The following is a 12,161-nucleotide window of genomic DNA, read 5'->3' as shown; positions in this document are numbered from 1 at the left end:
GTCGGTTAAGCGTCCGACTTCAACCAGGTCACGATCTCGCGGTCCGGGAGTTCAAGCCCCGCGTCGGGCTCTGGGCTGATGGCCTGGAGCCTGTTTCCAATTCTGTGTCTCCCTCTCTCTCTGCCCCTCCCCCGTTCATGCTGTGTCTCTCTCTGTCCCAAAAATAAATAAACGTTGAAAAAAAATTAAAAAAAAAAAAAATTGGGGGAAATGGCTCTAATTAAGAAATCTTGAATGTACAAACTGAGGAAGGTAAAAAAGTAGGAATAAAAACACTATTATCAGTAACCAAAGCAATGAAATAGGCAAGTTCATGAGCAACAACATTCTATTAACCAACCTATATATTTTTTTAAAAATCAATTTTTCCCTGATACTGCATGATTTATATTCCTAAAGATGGTTACTTTCTGAATAAAATTTAAATCACCTCGTTTAATTTTTCTACATTTCAAAACTGAAAGTAAATGACCATTTTACTACAAACAGATCAGAGCTGGGAGCTATCTGGTATTGTAAGACAACGAGTGACTGCCAGACAGAGGATTGAGGTCTTCAAGTTCAAATATATGAAAAATACTATGCCGGCCACACAAAACATTCTACAAGTTTCTAATGGAGACCCTCCCCTTTCTGATCCCTAGCTTAGAAGGTTAACTACCTGGTTTCTGAAGAAAAAAGTACACAGTAAAAAAAATATAAACATTTGGGAGGGTCTCAACACTTTGTATTAATAAGAGTCTGGGGGAAAAAGTCAACGCTTAAAAGTATTTCAGTACCTACTCAACTTTGAAGAATCATCAGATTATTTAACTTAAAACTCTGACTAAATTAGTGAGACCTTAAACTAGAACTTCAAAATGCTGAACTAGGTAATCATGTATTTTTAAAGGTAATTACTCATTATCAGTGAGTTATCCACTCTGTTCTATCAAAGGAGTAATTAATCATCACCAACTAGTGTTAATGCCAAATCTTTGGTTGTAGAAATACAACCAGTTATACTGTTGGAACTGTAGGAATATCCATCAGTTGAGTATAAGCCACTACACATGCTCATTGTTGCCTGGCAGCACAGGCACTGAATATACTTAGATTACAAGCAACAGTGGATTTAATAAATTTTGTATAATATCATACAATAACTAAACTGTATAGTTATGATAATTCATTCTGGCTATCTCCTACCCCTCCCACCTCTCTGATCTACACACTTCCCAATGAGTCAGTAAGATAAAATGACTCAGTCTAGACCAGACTAAATAATGTATTAACATAATCCAATGAAATGAAATAAAACAATCCAGAGTTTTGAGTGTTTTTTTCACACTTGTAATAAACTGGAAAAATGTTTCAATTAAGTAAAACAATCACATTCCGCATAAAAAAAAAAAAAAAAACCACTCCCATCATCCAGAATACTAAAGCCCTTACGTAACACTAGAGAAATTTTAATATATAACAATAGAAACTACGATACCGTTAGAAACCTCAAAATACTCAAGAAAGTGTCAAGTACTCAGAGAAAACTCAAGAAGCCAAAACCTCAGAATCCAAACATCCTATTACCCTGAATTGTAATTAACTACCCACATATTTAATCATAATCAATTTTTTCAGATACACAAGACAAATCAATGCATCTATTTAAAAAGACTACTCTTTATAGTTAAGGACTTTACATTAACTTTTATATTCTACTCAGCAAGGTCAGCCCATACTTCAGATTAGCTCTCAAGTTCCAGGAAATAAATACAAACTCATGATATGCTTTGTGATCCCTGATGGCCTGTTTATGTACTTCTACTCCACTAAAATGTAATTCTACAGAATGTGCTCTTGATTGTGTAAAGACTCTATTATTCCTTGATGAAATACTATAATTCTCTTCTCCAGTGGTTACAATTTTTAAAAGGTATGCAAGAACTGAGTATCACTCCCATGAAAGACAAAAGGGTATGATTTTGTTCCAAAATTAACTTAGTCTCATGTATTTCTATTAAGTCTTTCAAGGATTCCAGAGAATCTTTTCATATCTCCATTTCTGGAAAGTGAAATCTGGAAAGTGAAATCAGTACAGAAGTAATTTGGGAACTTGAATATGGCATTCATTTTTTTCAGCAGATGCCAAATTTTTGACCGACATGGCTCCCACAATTACTTTGTTACCATCAGTCCAGTCAGTTAACAGGTTGTAGGAAAAGATTCGTTTTTGCAGACACTGCTAAGCTGTTTAAAGAGAAGAGAGAGAGATTAATTTAGTGATTACAAAATGCACAAATATTTAAAATATTTTGAACACTTTTTGTCGGATTATATCAGAGGTGTGACGACATTTTAACAAATGTGGACTTTTTAGTTAGGACTGGTCAAGAAAGTGCAGAAACAGTAAGTCAATATGACAGAAATAGGAGGTCAATATGATGTGTTAGTTCAATTAATGTATGAATTCCTGTCACCATCAGAAGGCAAATATTAAAAAAAAAACTACCTCTTTAATTCTGCATCATTTTGCCATAGAGGCAATTAGGGGAAAAAAAAAAAAAAAAATTTCCCAAATACTAAGTTGTTTTCAACCACTACAGTAAATAGAGCCAAACCTTAAAATTTCAAAACAATCCTTGTTATGTTCCAGAAATCTCCTTTATCCAACTACTAATCATTCAGAACACAATTTTCTAAAAATAGTAAGACAACAGTTTCATATTAATCATAACTTTTTTTAATTAACAAGTAGTGAATCGGACACTTTAAGATATTGTTTACTACATACTGAAATAAACAGATCTGTTGTAAATTCAGAAACCCAAACATTTACAGTAAAATGTGCTTACACATAAATATGATCAAATTTATTTAAAGCCCCTGTTAGGTCCTAAATACATGCAATACCATGTAAAAACAAGACCATGAAGTTGATGTAAAAAATGACAAAATCACTAAGTCACCAAAATTAGGGAAAAAAAAAAAAAAGGAGAATGAAATGGAAACTAAGAAGACAGTTAAAACGTAAGTAACCTAAATAAGCAGCTTTAAAAATAGGTGATACTAATCTCCATTCTCAAAAGTTCTTACTCAAGTATTTCCAAAAACTGCCATTTATAAAATGACATTCTAAAAATCTACACTTAGAATTTTCAAAGCATTCCAATTCAGAAAGCTCTGACTACTATTTCTCCCCAGCCCCAAACTTCAAATAATGCAGGAAAAGCAATGACATTAGGAAGAAAATATTCCAAGGGAATGGTATTTTAGAAAAACACACTTACTGCTTCCAGAACCTTTTAAGACCCAAAGTCAGCATTAACAATAATCATTTTTCCTATTTTCATCCATTATTTTCCAATGTCATGTTAGAGATGAATAAATTCTTTGAGCCCATAACTGAAAGATCAACAAACCTGGTTTTATTATGACACCATATTTTTGTCATTGGTACTGCACAAAATTATATACAAAGAAATATATACAAAATGTTCAAGTATTAATTAAATTTCAATTCAAGGCTTCTGTTTCAAAAAGCTACATTTAACATATTCCATAGAGATAGCACAAATTAGTCATTTCAAATAATTTTTCCAACTACTTTTGGTTTGTGTGTGTGTGTGTATATATATATATTTATATATATATAATTCAGTAGGCACTAAAAATCCATGCAGCTGCATTGTGAGGGGCTTGCTCCTGCACTTAGGTATAAGCAGGTTCATCACTCCAGGTTGTGAGTTTGGCTATTACCCATTCATGCTCAAGTGCAGTAGATGATTTTACAAAATATGCTGTAATGCACTGGAAACCAGAGACCAAGTTAGGTCTCAAATTGTGTTATCTAGCAACAAAACATTTACAGTTGTGCAAGAACAAGGATTCCATTTTTATAACCAAATAACAACAAAACATTTTATGTGTAAGATAACTTACATCTTTGGACTGCTGGAAAATACTTTTTAATTATGAACATTTTAAAATAAAAGACAGCAGAAGCCCTGATATTACCTCTTTTTCCTCATTTCTTATACTACCTTTTAAAATAAAGCAGGAAATGTGGCCAGCAGCTGGTCCCGTCTCTTCTGCCCCAACAGCTGTATCCACTTTAGCACAAAGAAAAACAAGGATGCTAAATATGTATATACTTTATCAAACAGTGATGTTTCACAAAGAATTTCTTAATGCCTCTTACAATGAAGGACACAGTAACTGAATCTATACAATCAGACAATGGATAATACAGTACTTCAAGGGAAGAATATGTCCCATCTTTGGAAAAAGTGTCAATCGTGTTCTTGAGTAGCCAGAACCACTCAACTTTAAAAATTATTTTTAAATAGGACAAAAACCTTTGAAATAAGGAGAGTAAGATTCTTTGTGAAGCCTCACTTTACACGTTTTCATTCACATTTCACAACCTTCAATATCTAATCATACATAAATTTAACCTAAAATTTTAATACAACAAAAGTAAAAGTGTTTAACAATTTATTTATACTCAGTGATAAGGTAATCACTGTGCTGGTCCTCAAAGAAACATTTCATTAACCATTATTACTCCTCCTTCAATAACACAGATATGCATGTTAATTTCCAACCTCTCTAATGGTGAGATATTAAAATCTTTTACTCTGAATACTTTGTATTTCTACATCTCCTTCTGAAAACTAAATGGCATTCCCAAATATTTAAGACATTTCTGTCATCTCCAGCAAAATAACTATCACATTTGTGCAAGCCCCAAATACTTATTGTCAGCCTCTAAAAAGTTGCTCTAACATTGGAATTCCAATTTGCACCTTGTACAACTCGGAACTTCCATTCAACTTCACCTGTTTCACTGTCTCCAAACTGTATCTCTATTAGCAGCTTTCAGTGTACAGTTGGAACCGATGTCATCCAAGGCCATGTCCACACTGGGGACAGAAGAGCTAGGTACACGCAAGTCTGAACAAGGGGACACATTAACAGCTATTTCAACCAGAAGAAGCATCTTAAATACATTATTGACCAGCACAAGTCTGTTTCCAGGGTGGACAGGGCCCAAATTAGATTTCCCCTCCCACCTTCCAAAAAAGAAAAAAGAAAAAAAAAGAAAAAAAAAAAAAAAACCTCCACACACACACATATTGAGATGTTGCCCATTAAAGTAGACTAAGCAGCAGAGCATGAGCGTTACGTGAAGAGATGGATCCTTACCAGGTTGTGAGGCGGGAACGACTGTTCTGTAACCCCTACAACGGAGCCTGGCAGGAAGGAAATCACCTAAAAAAGAAACTGTCAGAGAGATTTAATAGTCACATGTTATCATTAGGAGTTGGTTACAGTGTCACATTCATGCTTTTAGCTAAACACTTAAAGATTCAATATTACTGTTTTCCTCCTCTGAAATGTGTCCAGTGAAGATGTCCCACTAAGGTGTTTTACATGGTGTAAGGGAGTTGAAAGGGGTAAACGCGGATAAAGAGCAGATTACTTGACCCTACATTTTAAGAGAAGACGACGCCTTCCGGGCGCACGCCGAGCAGAACTCCACCGACACCTTATCCTTGTCCACATGAAGACACACTCCTCCCGCCGAGTCGTCCTCTTCCAGTAGGTCCTGCTGCTGCTTTCCCACGGGCAGAGCGTAGTCATGGTCACCGGCGGGCGAGTCTCTGAAGAGCGAGGTGGTCAGCCGCAGTCCCACGCCGCTCAGCCGGCTCAGCAAGCGAGCCAGTCCGGTCTCGTTGGCTAAGACGGCCCGTAGGTATCGACTCTCCTCCTGCAGTGCCTGCACGCGCTTGCCCAGCTCCCGATTCTCGGCCCGCAGCTCCTGGTTCTCGGCTGCCAGACCCCGGACTCGACTTTCCAGCCCCATCACGTACTCCTTCTTCTTCAGCCGATTGAGACGGGCAGCAGCCGCCGCCGCCTTCCGGGGACTCTTTGTCGCCGCCTGGTTGTTGTCGTTGCCGCTGCTGCCCGCGCCTCCTCCTGGGGACTTTCTCCGCCTCTTTTCGCCGCTGCCACTGTCACTGCCGCTGCTGCAGCCTCCGATGCCGTTTAAGAGCCTCTGCAGCAGGTCAGAAAAGCGCTGCATCTCGGCAGCCGCGGCCTCGTCGTCGTCGTCCCCTCTCCACAGGCCGCCGCTATCCGAGCCTCCGCCGGACGACGAGAGAGGCCCGGGCGAGCTGAGTCCGGGCTCCAGGTGCCAGTCCGGTTGCCGGGGGTCCAAAAGATCTGCCAGTTCCAGCCCGGACAGAAAGTCCATGTCCTCCGTCTCCTCCCCGGGGACGCTGGCGATCGCCTCCTCCTCCATCTCCTCGGGCGAGGGCGCGCGCACGGCCACGCCGCCGCGGCCCCCCCTCCCGGCCTCCAACTCGCCCTCGTCGCCGCGCGGCTGCTTGCGGCCGGGAGATCCGGCCGCCGCCGTCTCTTCCTCCTCCGCCGCCGCCGCTGCAGCCGCCGCCGCCCGGGTCAGGTCCGGGGGCAGCAAGCAGGTCGCGGCCGGCGCCGGACTCTCGCTGCGGGTTGGGGAGTCGCTGCCTGAGGCCGCCAGCAGTTTGGTCAGGCTATGCCTCATGGGGCCCAGCGGCGGGCCCACGTAGGCCCCGGCCCCTCAGACCGGGCCTCGCGGGCCCCCAAGGACCCCAGACCCCCAGCGCGGGGAGCCAGGGAGCTGGCCACAGCGAAATGAAGGGGAAGATCCGAGACGCCTCCCGCGCCACTTGACTGGTCGACCCCCCGCGCTGGGGCGGGGGGTGGGGGGGAAGGGATAGGAGATCGAAGCGGCGAGGCCCAACGATGACTCGACCGCGCCACCCAGACAACGGCCTGGCCGGAAGTCGGTTGATCTTACCCCAGCCCCTCCCACGGCGTTTCGCGCTCCGCTGAGCTCTAGTATCGCGAGAGTTCAGTAAGGTCCGGAGTGGGAGTAATTTCAGCTTTCCAGTGATGTCATAGTAACAGCGGCAAAAATAACAAACGCCGAATTTATCATGAAGTGGTCTACTCTCTCCGCCCTCACTTCTCAACCCTGCATATTCTAGCTTCCACTTCCAGTGAAACGACTCTCTCAGAAATGATCTTTTAAATACCAAATTTACGAAAAATCTTAAAGTTACCCTGCATGTCCATGGAATTTTAAGACTGGTGATTAAACACCGCTTGAATCCTTTCCTCTTCTGTTGTAATACAAGATCATTTCATTCAAACACAGAGTGCTAGGGGAAAAAAGTAAATAAGTCATTCATATATAATTTAATTTCCAAGTTTTAATTATAATTTTATTAAAACCTCTAGGCCATTTCTATGCCTTTTCTAAACTACAAAAAAAGGTCTTTTCCTTGTCTGTAATAAGATTGTAAACGCATTTTCTGTGTGTATTCTGTAGTTGGCGTATTGTGAGCACGTGTGGGTGTGCATATGCGCGCCAGTCTTTTTGTACTGTCGCTACCTCATGGTTTGAGCGATGGTTGTATTGCTGGTTGTGTTAATAGAATGAATCGTGTGTGTGACTTTTTTCCTCTTTGTTTTATCTGGGAGTTGTTCATGAAACTGACAGATGTTTTTCCTAAAAAGGACTGTTACCAGTTTCCAAAGACAATATTTTTCTGGTTTTTCCTGAATGAGCCCAATTTTGTTGCTGTTTTTCAGCTATCAGGGTAAAAAGAGTACTCTTAAAATCCCTGTAGCCAAGTTAAACACCCTTGTTGTATTCTTTTCTCTGTTCATTGTGTTCACAATTTTATGAACGTACTTAGATGTATAGTTGTGATAACCACAGTTTTGGTTTTTTTTTATTTTATATTTTGTTTATTCTGGTCAATATTTTAGGATCACATATTCTTTGACATCAACTTTTCTTTAAATCATAAAAGAAATTCTAATTTAAAAATAGATATTGAAATGGACTACATTATCGAGGCTAACTCTTCTCCTTATAACTCTAGGGTTTCAACTAAATTTCTGTCCAAGTTCTTTAGGAATTTTAGAGCTTTTTTCCCTTTCAAGGCTACATACACATTCACTTTTGTGACAATGCTGTGGTCTCCCTCCCTCAAGATAACAAGAAAGATACATCTCTATCAGGTAGAGTATATAATTCCCTAAAATAGTTTTTTTTTTAATTTTTTTTCAACATTTATTTATTTTTGGGACAGAGAGAGACACAGCATGAACGGGGGAGGGGCAGAGAGAGAGGGAGACACAGAATCGGAAACAGGCTCCAGGCTCTGAGCCATCAGCCCAGAGCCTGACGCGGGGCTCGAACTCACAGACCGCGAGATCGTGACCTGGTTGAAGTCGGACGCTTAACCGACTGCGCCACCCAGGCGCCCCCCTAAAATAGTTTTAACATAAGGTTCATTGATTCATTTTACAAATGATATCTGAAGCATATTTTTTGAATTTAACCACAATATTATCTGTTACAATTTCTAATGGCTTGCCTAAGAAAATAGCCATTTAAGAAGAATACATTAGGAAGTGTAAATGCAAAATATGAAATCCAAGATAATGATTCCCAAAATCAGGTGAATGAAAATACTACTCAGGGAGCTAATGAATATGTAAATTACCCATAGACTGGTCTGTAGGTTTGTGTAACACTGGAAATCAAAATTCTACCAAACACCTCTAGTGGCTCTAGTGATGATTGGACCATAATAATAGGGTCTCTCAATTTAATCCCCGTAGAAAATTAAGGCGTTAGTCTCTTTCTTTAGAAGTTTACTGCATAAGAAATTGTTTCACTAAAATATTTGAATATTTTTTATAATCAGCTTTATATATTTTATCTTTGCATAATAAATAGATATATATCAATTTTTAAAGTTTCCAAATATTTCATAGAATATATGAAAGAATAATTCACTCTAATTCAGCAATACTACCCAATATCCAGACTCAACAATTCAACAATTATCATTTGCCAAATGTGCTTTATCTGTTTATAAATGTTTGTAAAACATAAATTTTGGTGAATCATTCCAAAAGTTGCAGAGAACACATATCACCCCAACATATTTAAGTATGTATCTCTAAGCATAAGAACGTTCTCTTTCATAATCATAATACTCTTATTAGGCCTTGAGAAGATTAACAATAATTTACTAAAATTATCTATTTTCCATGCCATCTTCAAATTTCCTCATCTTTCCTGAAGATAATCTTTTATAGTGGAATCTGTCTTTTGAGCCAGGATCCAAACAAGGGTCACTTGTTACATTTGGCTATGTTTTTGAGAAGTTTTTTTCCCATTTCTCAAACTCGAATAATAATCCCTCCCATTTTTTAGCTTTTCTTACTATTGGCTTTTTGAAGAGAGAAGGTCATGTGTCTTAAAAAACACACCACATTCTGGATATGTCTGTTTCCTCATGGTGTATCTTGTTCTCTAACCCCACAAGGTATTTGAGATTTGAAGCACTGTACAAGTACATTAGAATACCGTGAAACAAAAAAATTCAAAAATTTTAAAAGCAAGGCCAATGAAGATATAGAGGAAATGGGAAGATAAGGAGTTCCAAAAGGGGGGAAAGTTTGATTGGAATAGGATAGACATAAAATCTTACAGTTACTCAAGTTGAGTTAACAATAGACTAAACTTCCCTGGCAAATCAAAAGGGAAAAATTTTCCTTCTTTGCCCACGAGTTAACTTTATATGAATTCCTTTATCCACTTTTCAGATTTTAGGTCTTAAGAAACTTCTCTTGGGGGTACTGAATAAGTAGCAAACAGCTTCAACAAATAGCTACTTTTATATGGTTGTTTCTTACAGGGATAGAAAGCAAGTTCCAGGAACCATGGACACTAATAAATCCCAAATATCTAGAACAGTACCTGCCACAGCTTAGGTTTCAATCATATTTATTAAATGGGTTAATAAGAAAGGTCTCCAGTTTCATAGATAAAGAAGGTCTCCAGTTCCAGCTGAAGGTATAACACAAAATTCAACTGTGCAATTCTGCAAAGAACAAAAATAAATATGAGCTATGGTATCTAGAAGAATAAAGAAAGAAAGAACATGCACGTCTTTCCCAGCTTTCCCGTTGGGAAAGGTTTTGCTGCAGCAGAGCAGCAAACAGTGCAAGGTGCTTGCTATATGCTCTGGCCCCTCTTGGGTTACAGGCGCTTGTGTGGCTGGTAATCCCATTCAACTGAATTTTCTCCTTAGGCAAATCTCCTAGATTCTCAAGATCATGGATTGATTTCTTATATTTTTCCCTAAATTGCAAGATTTTGGTTTAAATACATGTATTTTAAGAGGCTCTCCGATCAGATTAAAAGTAGAAAACTGAAGGAGAATTTTTTACAATGTAGCCTCAGAAGACAAAAAAGCAACAAAGCAAGGGTAAACCTCCTAGAAAGTGTGTCTTCTCCCCTTCACTATCACTCCCTTTTCTTCTATTCATTCTTCTCACTCTTTCTTTACAGATGTTTTGTGGTTTTTTTTTTTTTTCTGGTTATAATGATTATTGCAAAAGATTCAGATGGTGTAGAAATGTATAAATAAGTAACAAGACATTACAACCTGTCCAACCTAACTACTCCAAAATAACTGTTACTAAAATTTGGGTATATCATAGTTTTTCTATATACAGACACTTGTTTTGATTTTATTTCTCTGAACTCAACTGTTCTGGCATGAATATATTGTGGATATCTTTCAGACAACTAGTACAGACTCACATGCTCTTTTCTTTATTTTTTTAATGTTTATTTTTGAGAGAGAGGGGCAGATCGAGAGTGGGGAGGGACAGAGAGAGAGGGAGACACAGAATCAGAAGCAGACTCCAGGCTCTGAGCTGTCAGCACAGAGCCCCATGTGGGGCTCGAACTCATGAACTGTGAGATCATGACCTGAGCTGAACATGCCCAACCAACTGAGCCACCCAGGTGCCCCGCCCACATGCTTATTTCTGATGACTGTCTAGAATGCCATTACATGAACTTTCCAACTTATTCAACCAGTTTCTATAACACTTAGGTTGCATTGACTTTTTCACTATCATAAACCACATGATAATATTGTACAAATATCTTTGTTCACTTAGAGCGTTCTTAGAATAAATTCTTGAAAGCAGAATTTTTAGATACCATTTTTATACAGAGACCTTCATTACCTACAGAAAGGTATCTCTCACCAATGATGTGCAACAGTAGTTAGTCCTATGCACTCAAAGACAGTGGACTTGTTCTTTTTAAAATGGCCAATCCAAAAATAAAAAGTGGCATGTTTTGTGTCAATTTGTGTTTCTTTGATTATTAGAGGGCTGAATGTTTTTCACATGACCACTTGACATGTAATGTGAACAACCTGTTCACCTCTGAGCTCATTTTTCTTTGCAGTGGGAAAAAGTATTTGTCTTTTTCCTTCTTGATTTATATGAATTCTTTGCATTACAAGGATAATGTACCTTTATTTCCTATATATGTCCCGATTTTGTTCCTCAGTTGAACATACATTTGGGGAGAGAAGAAGTGAAATTGCTTGTTTTGCTATAATTTTTAAATAGTCTATCAAAGTGTTCTTCATGGTTTCTGGCTTTGGTTTTAAGGTTAATAAGGCTTTATTAGCCTAAATAATACTTCTTAATTACTTCAATTCACATTTTACTAAAAGTTTTTCACAATATGATTATTTATTTCATCTAGTTACAAATGGAATTTGTTCTTGTATAAATTATGATATAGGAATATAATTCTTCAAAAAGTTATTTGCCAGAATACAATTTATTGAACAATGCAGACTTGCTCCACAGATTTCCCAGCATACCTGCCACATATTAAATTCTTATGTATAGTTGGGTCTATCTCTGGTCTTTTTCTTCAGTTCCATTTGTCAGTATAACCATTCTGAGAGAAAAACCACTCAATTTTTTAAAATGCTTATTTATTTATTTTGAAATAGAGAGCATGAGTGGGAGAGAGGCAGAGAAAGGGGAGAGAGAGAATCCCAAGCAGGCTGTGTACTGTTAGCACAGAGCCCGTCACGGGGTTCAATGAGATCATGACCTGAGCCAAAATCAAAAGTCAGATGCTTAACCAACTGAGTGACCCAGATGCCCTCAAATCACTGTTTTTTTACAATGTTTTCTAATAACTCATAGGGCAAGTCCTTCTTTGCTGGTCTTACTTTCTCAGAATTTTCTATCTATATTTGAATATTTATTCTACCAGATAACTTTAT

At 38.5% G+C, this 12,161-nt stretch overlaps 1 protein-coding gene across 12 annotated transcripts; it reads right to left on the bottom strand.

The window, feature by feature from the left end:
* Positions 1–196: 196 nt before the first annotated feature.
* CREBZF (CREB/ATF bZIP transcription factor) lies at positions 197–6,819 on the bottom strand. Of its 12 annotated transcripts, none has more exons than XM_043580059.1 (5): positions 5,475–6,819; positions 5,188–5,265; positions 4,821–4,935; positions 4,023–4,091; positions 197–2,229 (listed from the first exon to the last, which is right to left on the bottom strand). In XM_043580059.1, exons 1-2 carry the CDS (start codon positions 6,548–6,550, stop codon positions 5,250–5,252), a joined length of 1,092 nt encoding a protein of 363 aa, XP_043435994.1. In that variant the 5' UTR covers positions 6,551–6,819; the 3' UTR covers positions 197–2,229; positions 4,023–4,091; positions 4,821–4,935; positions 5,188–5,249. The 12 variants fall into 12 exon arrangements, with proteins under 12 accessions (XP_043435994.1, XP_043435989.1, XP_043435997.1 ...); XM_043580054.1 differs by lacking the exon at positions 4,821–4,935 and adding an exon at positions 3,270–3,384; XM_043580057.1 differs by lacking the exon at positions 197–2,229 and adding an exon at positions 2,700–3,384.
* Positions 6,820–12,161: the final 5,342 nt, after the last annotated feature.

Source organism: Prionailurus bengalensis, chromosome D1 (assembly GCF_016509475.1).
Source record: "Prionailurus bengalensis isolate Pbe53 chromosome D1, Fcat_Pben_1.1_paternal_pri, whole genome shotgun sequence".
Lineage (NCBI taxonomy): Eukaryota > Metazoa > Chordata > Mammalia > Carnivora > Felidae > Prionailurus > Prionailurus bengalensis.
The sequence above is the reverse complement of the archived record's forward strand: the minus strand, read 5'-3'. Positions and strand labels throughout refer to the sequence as shown.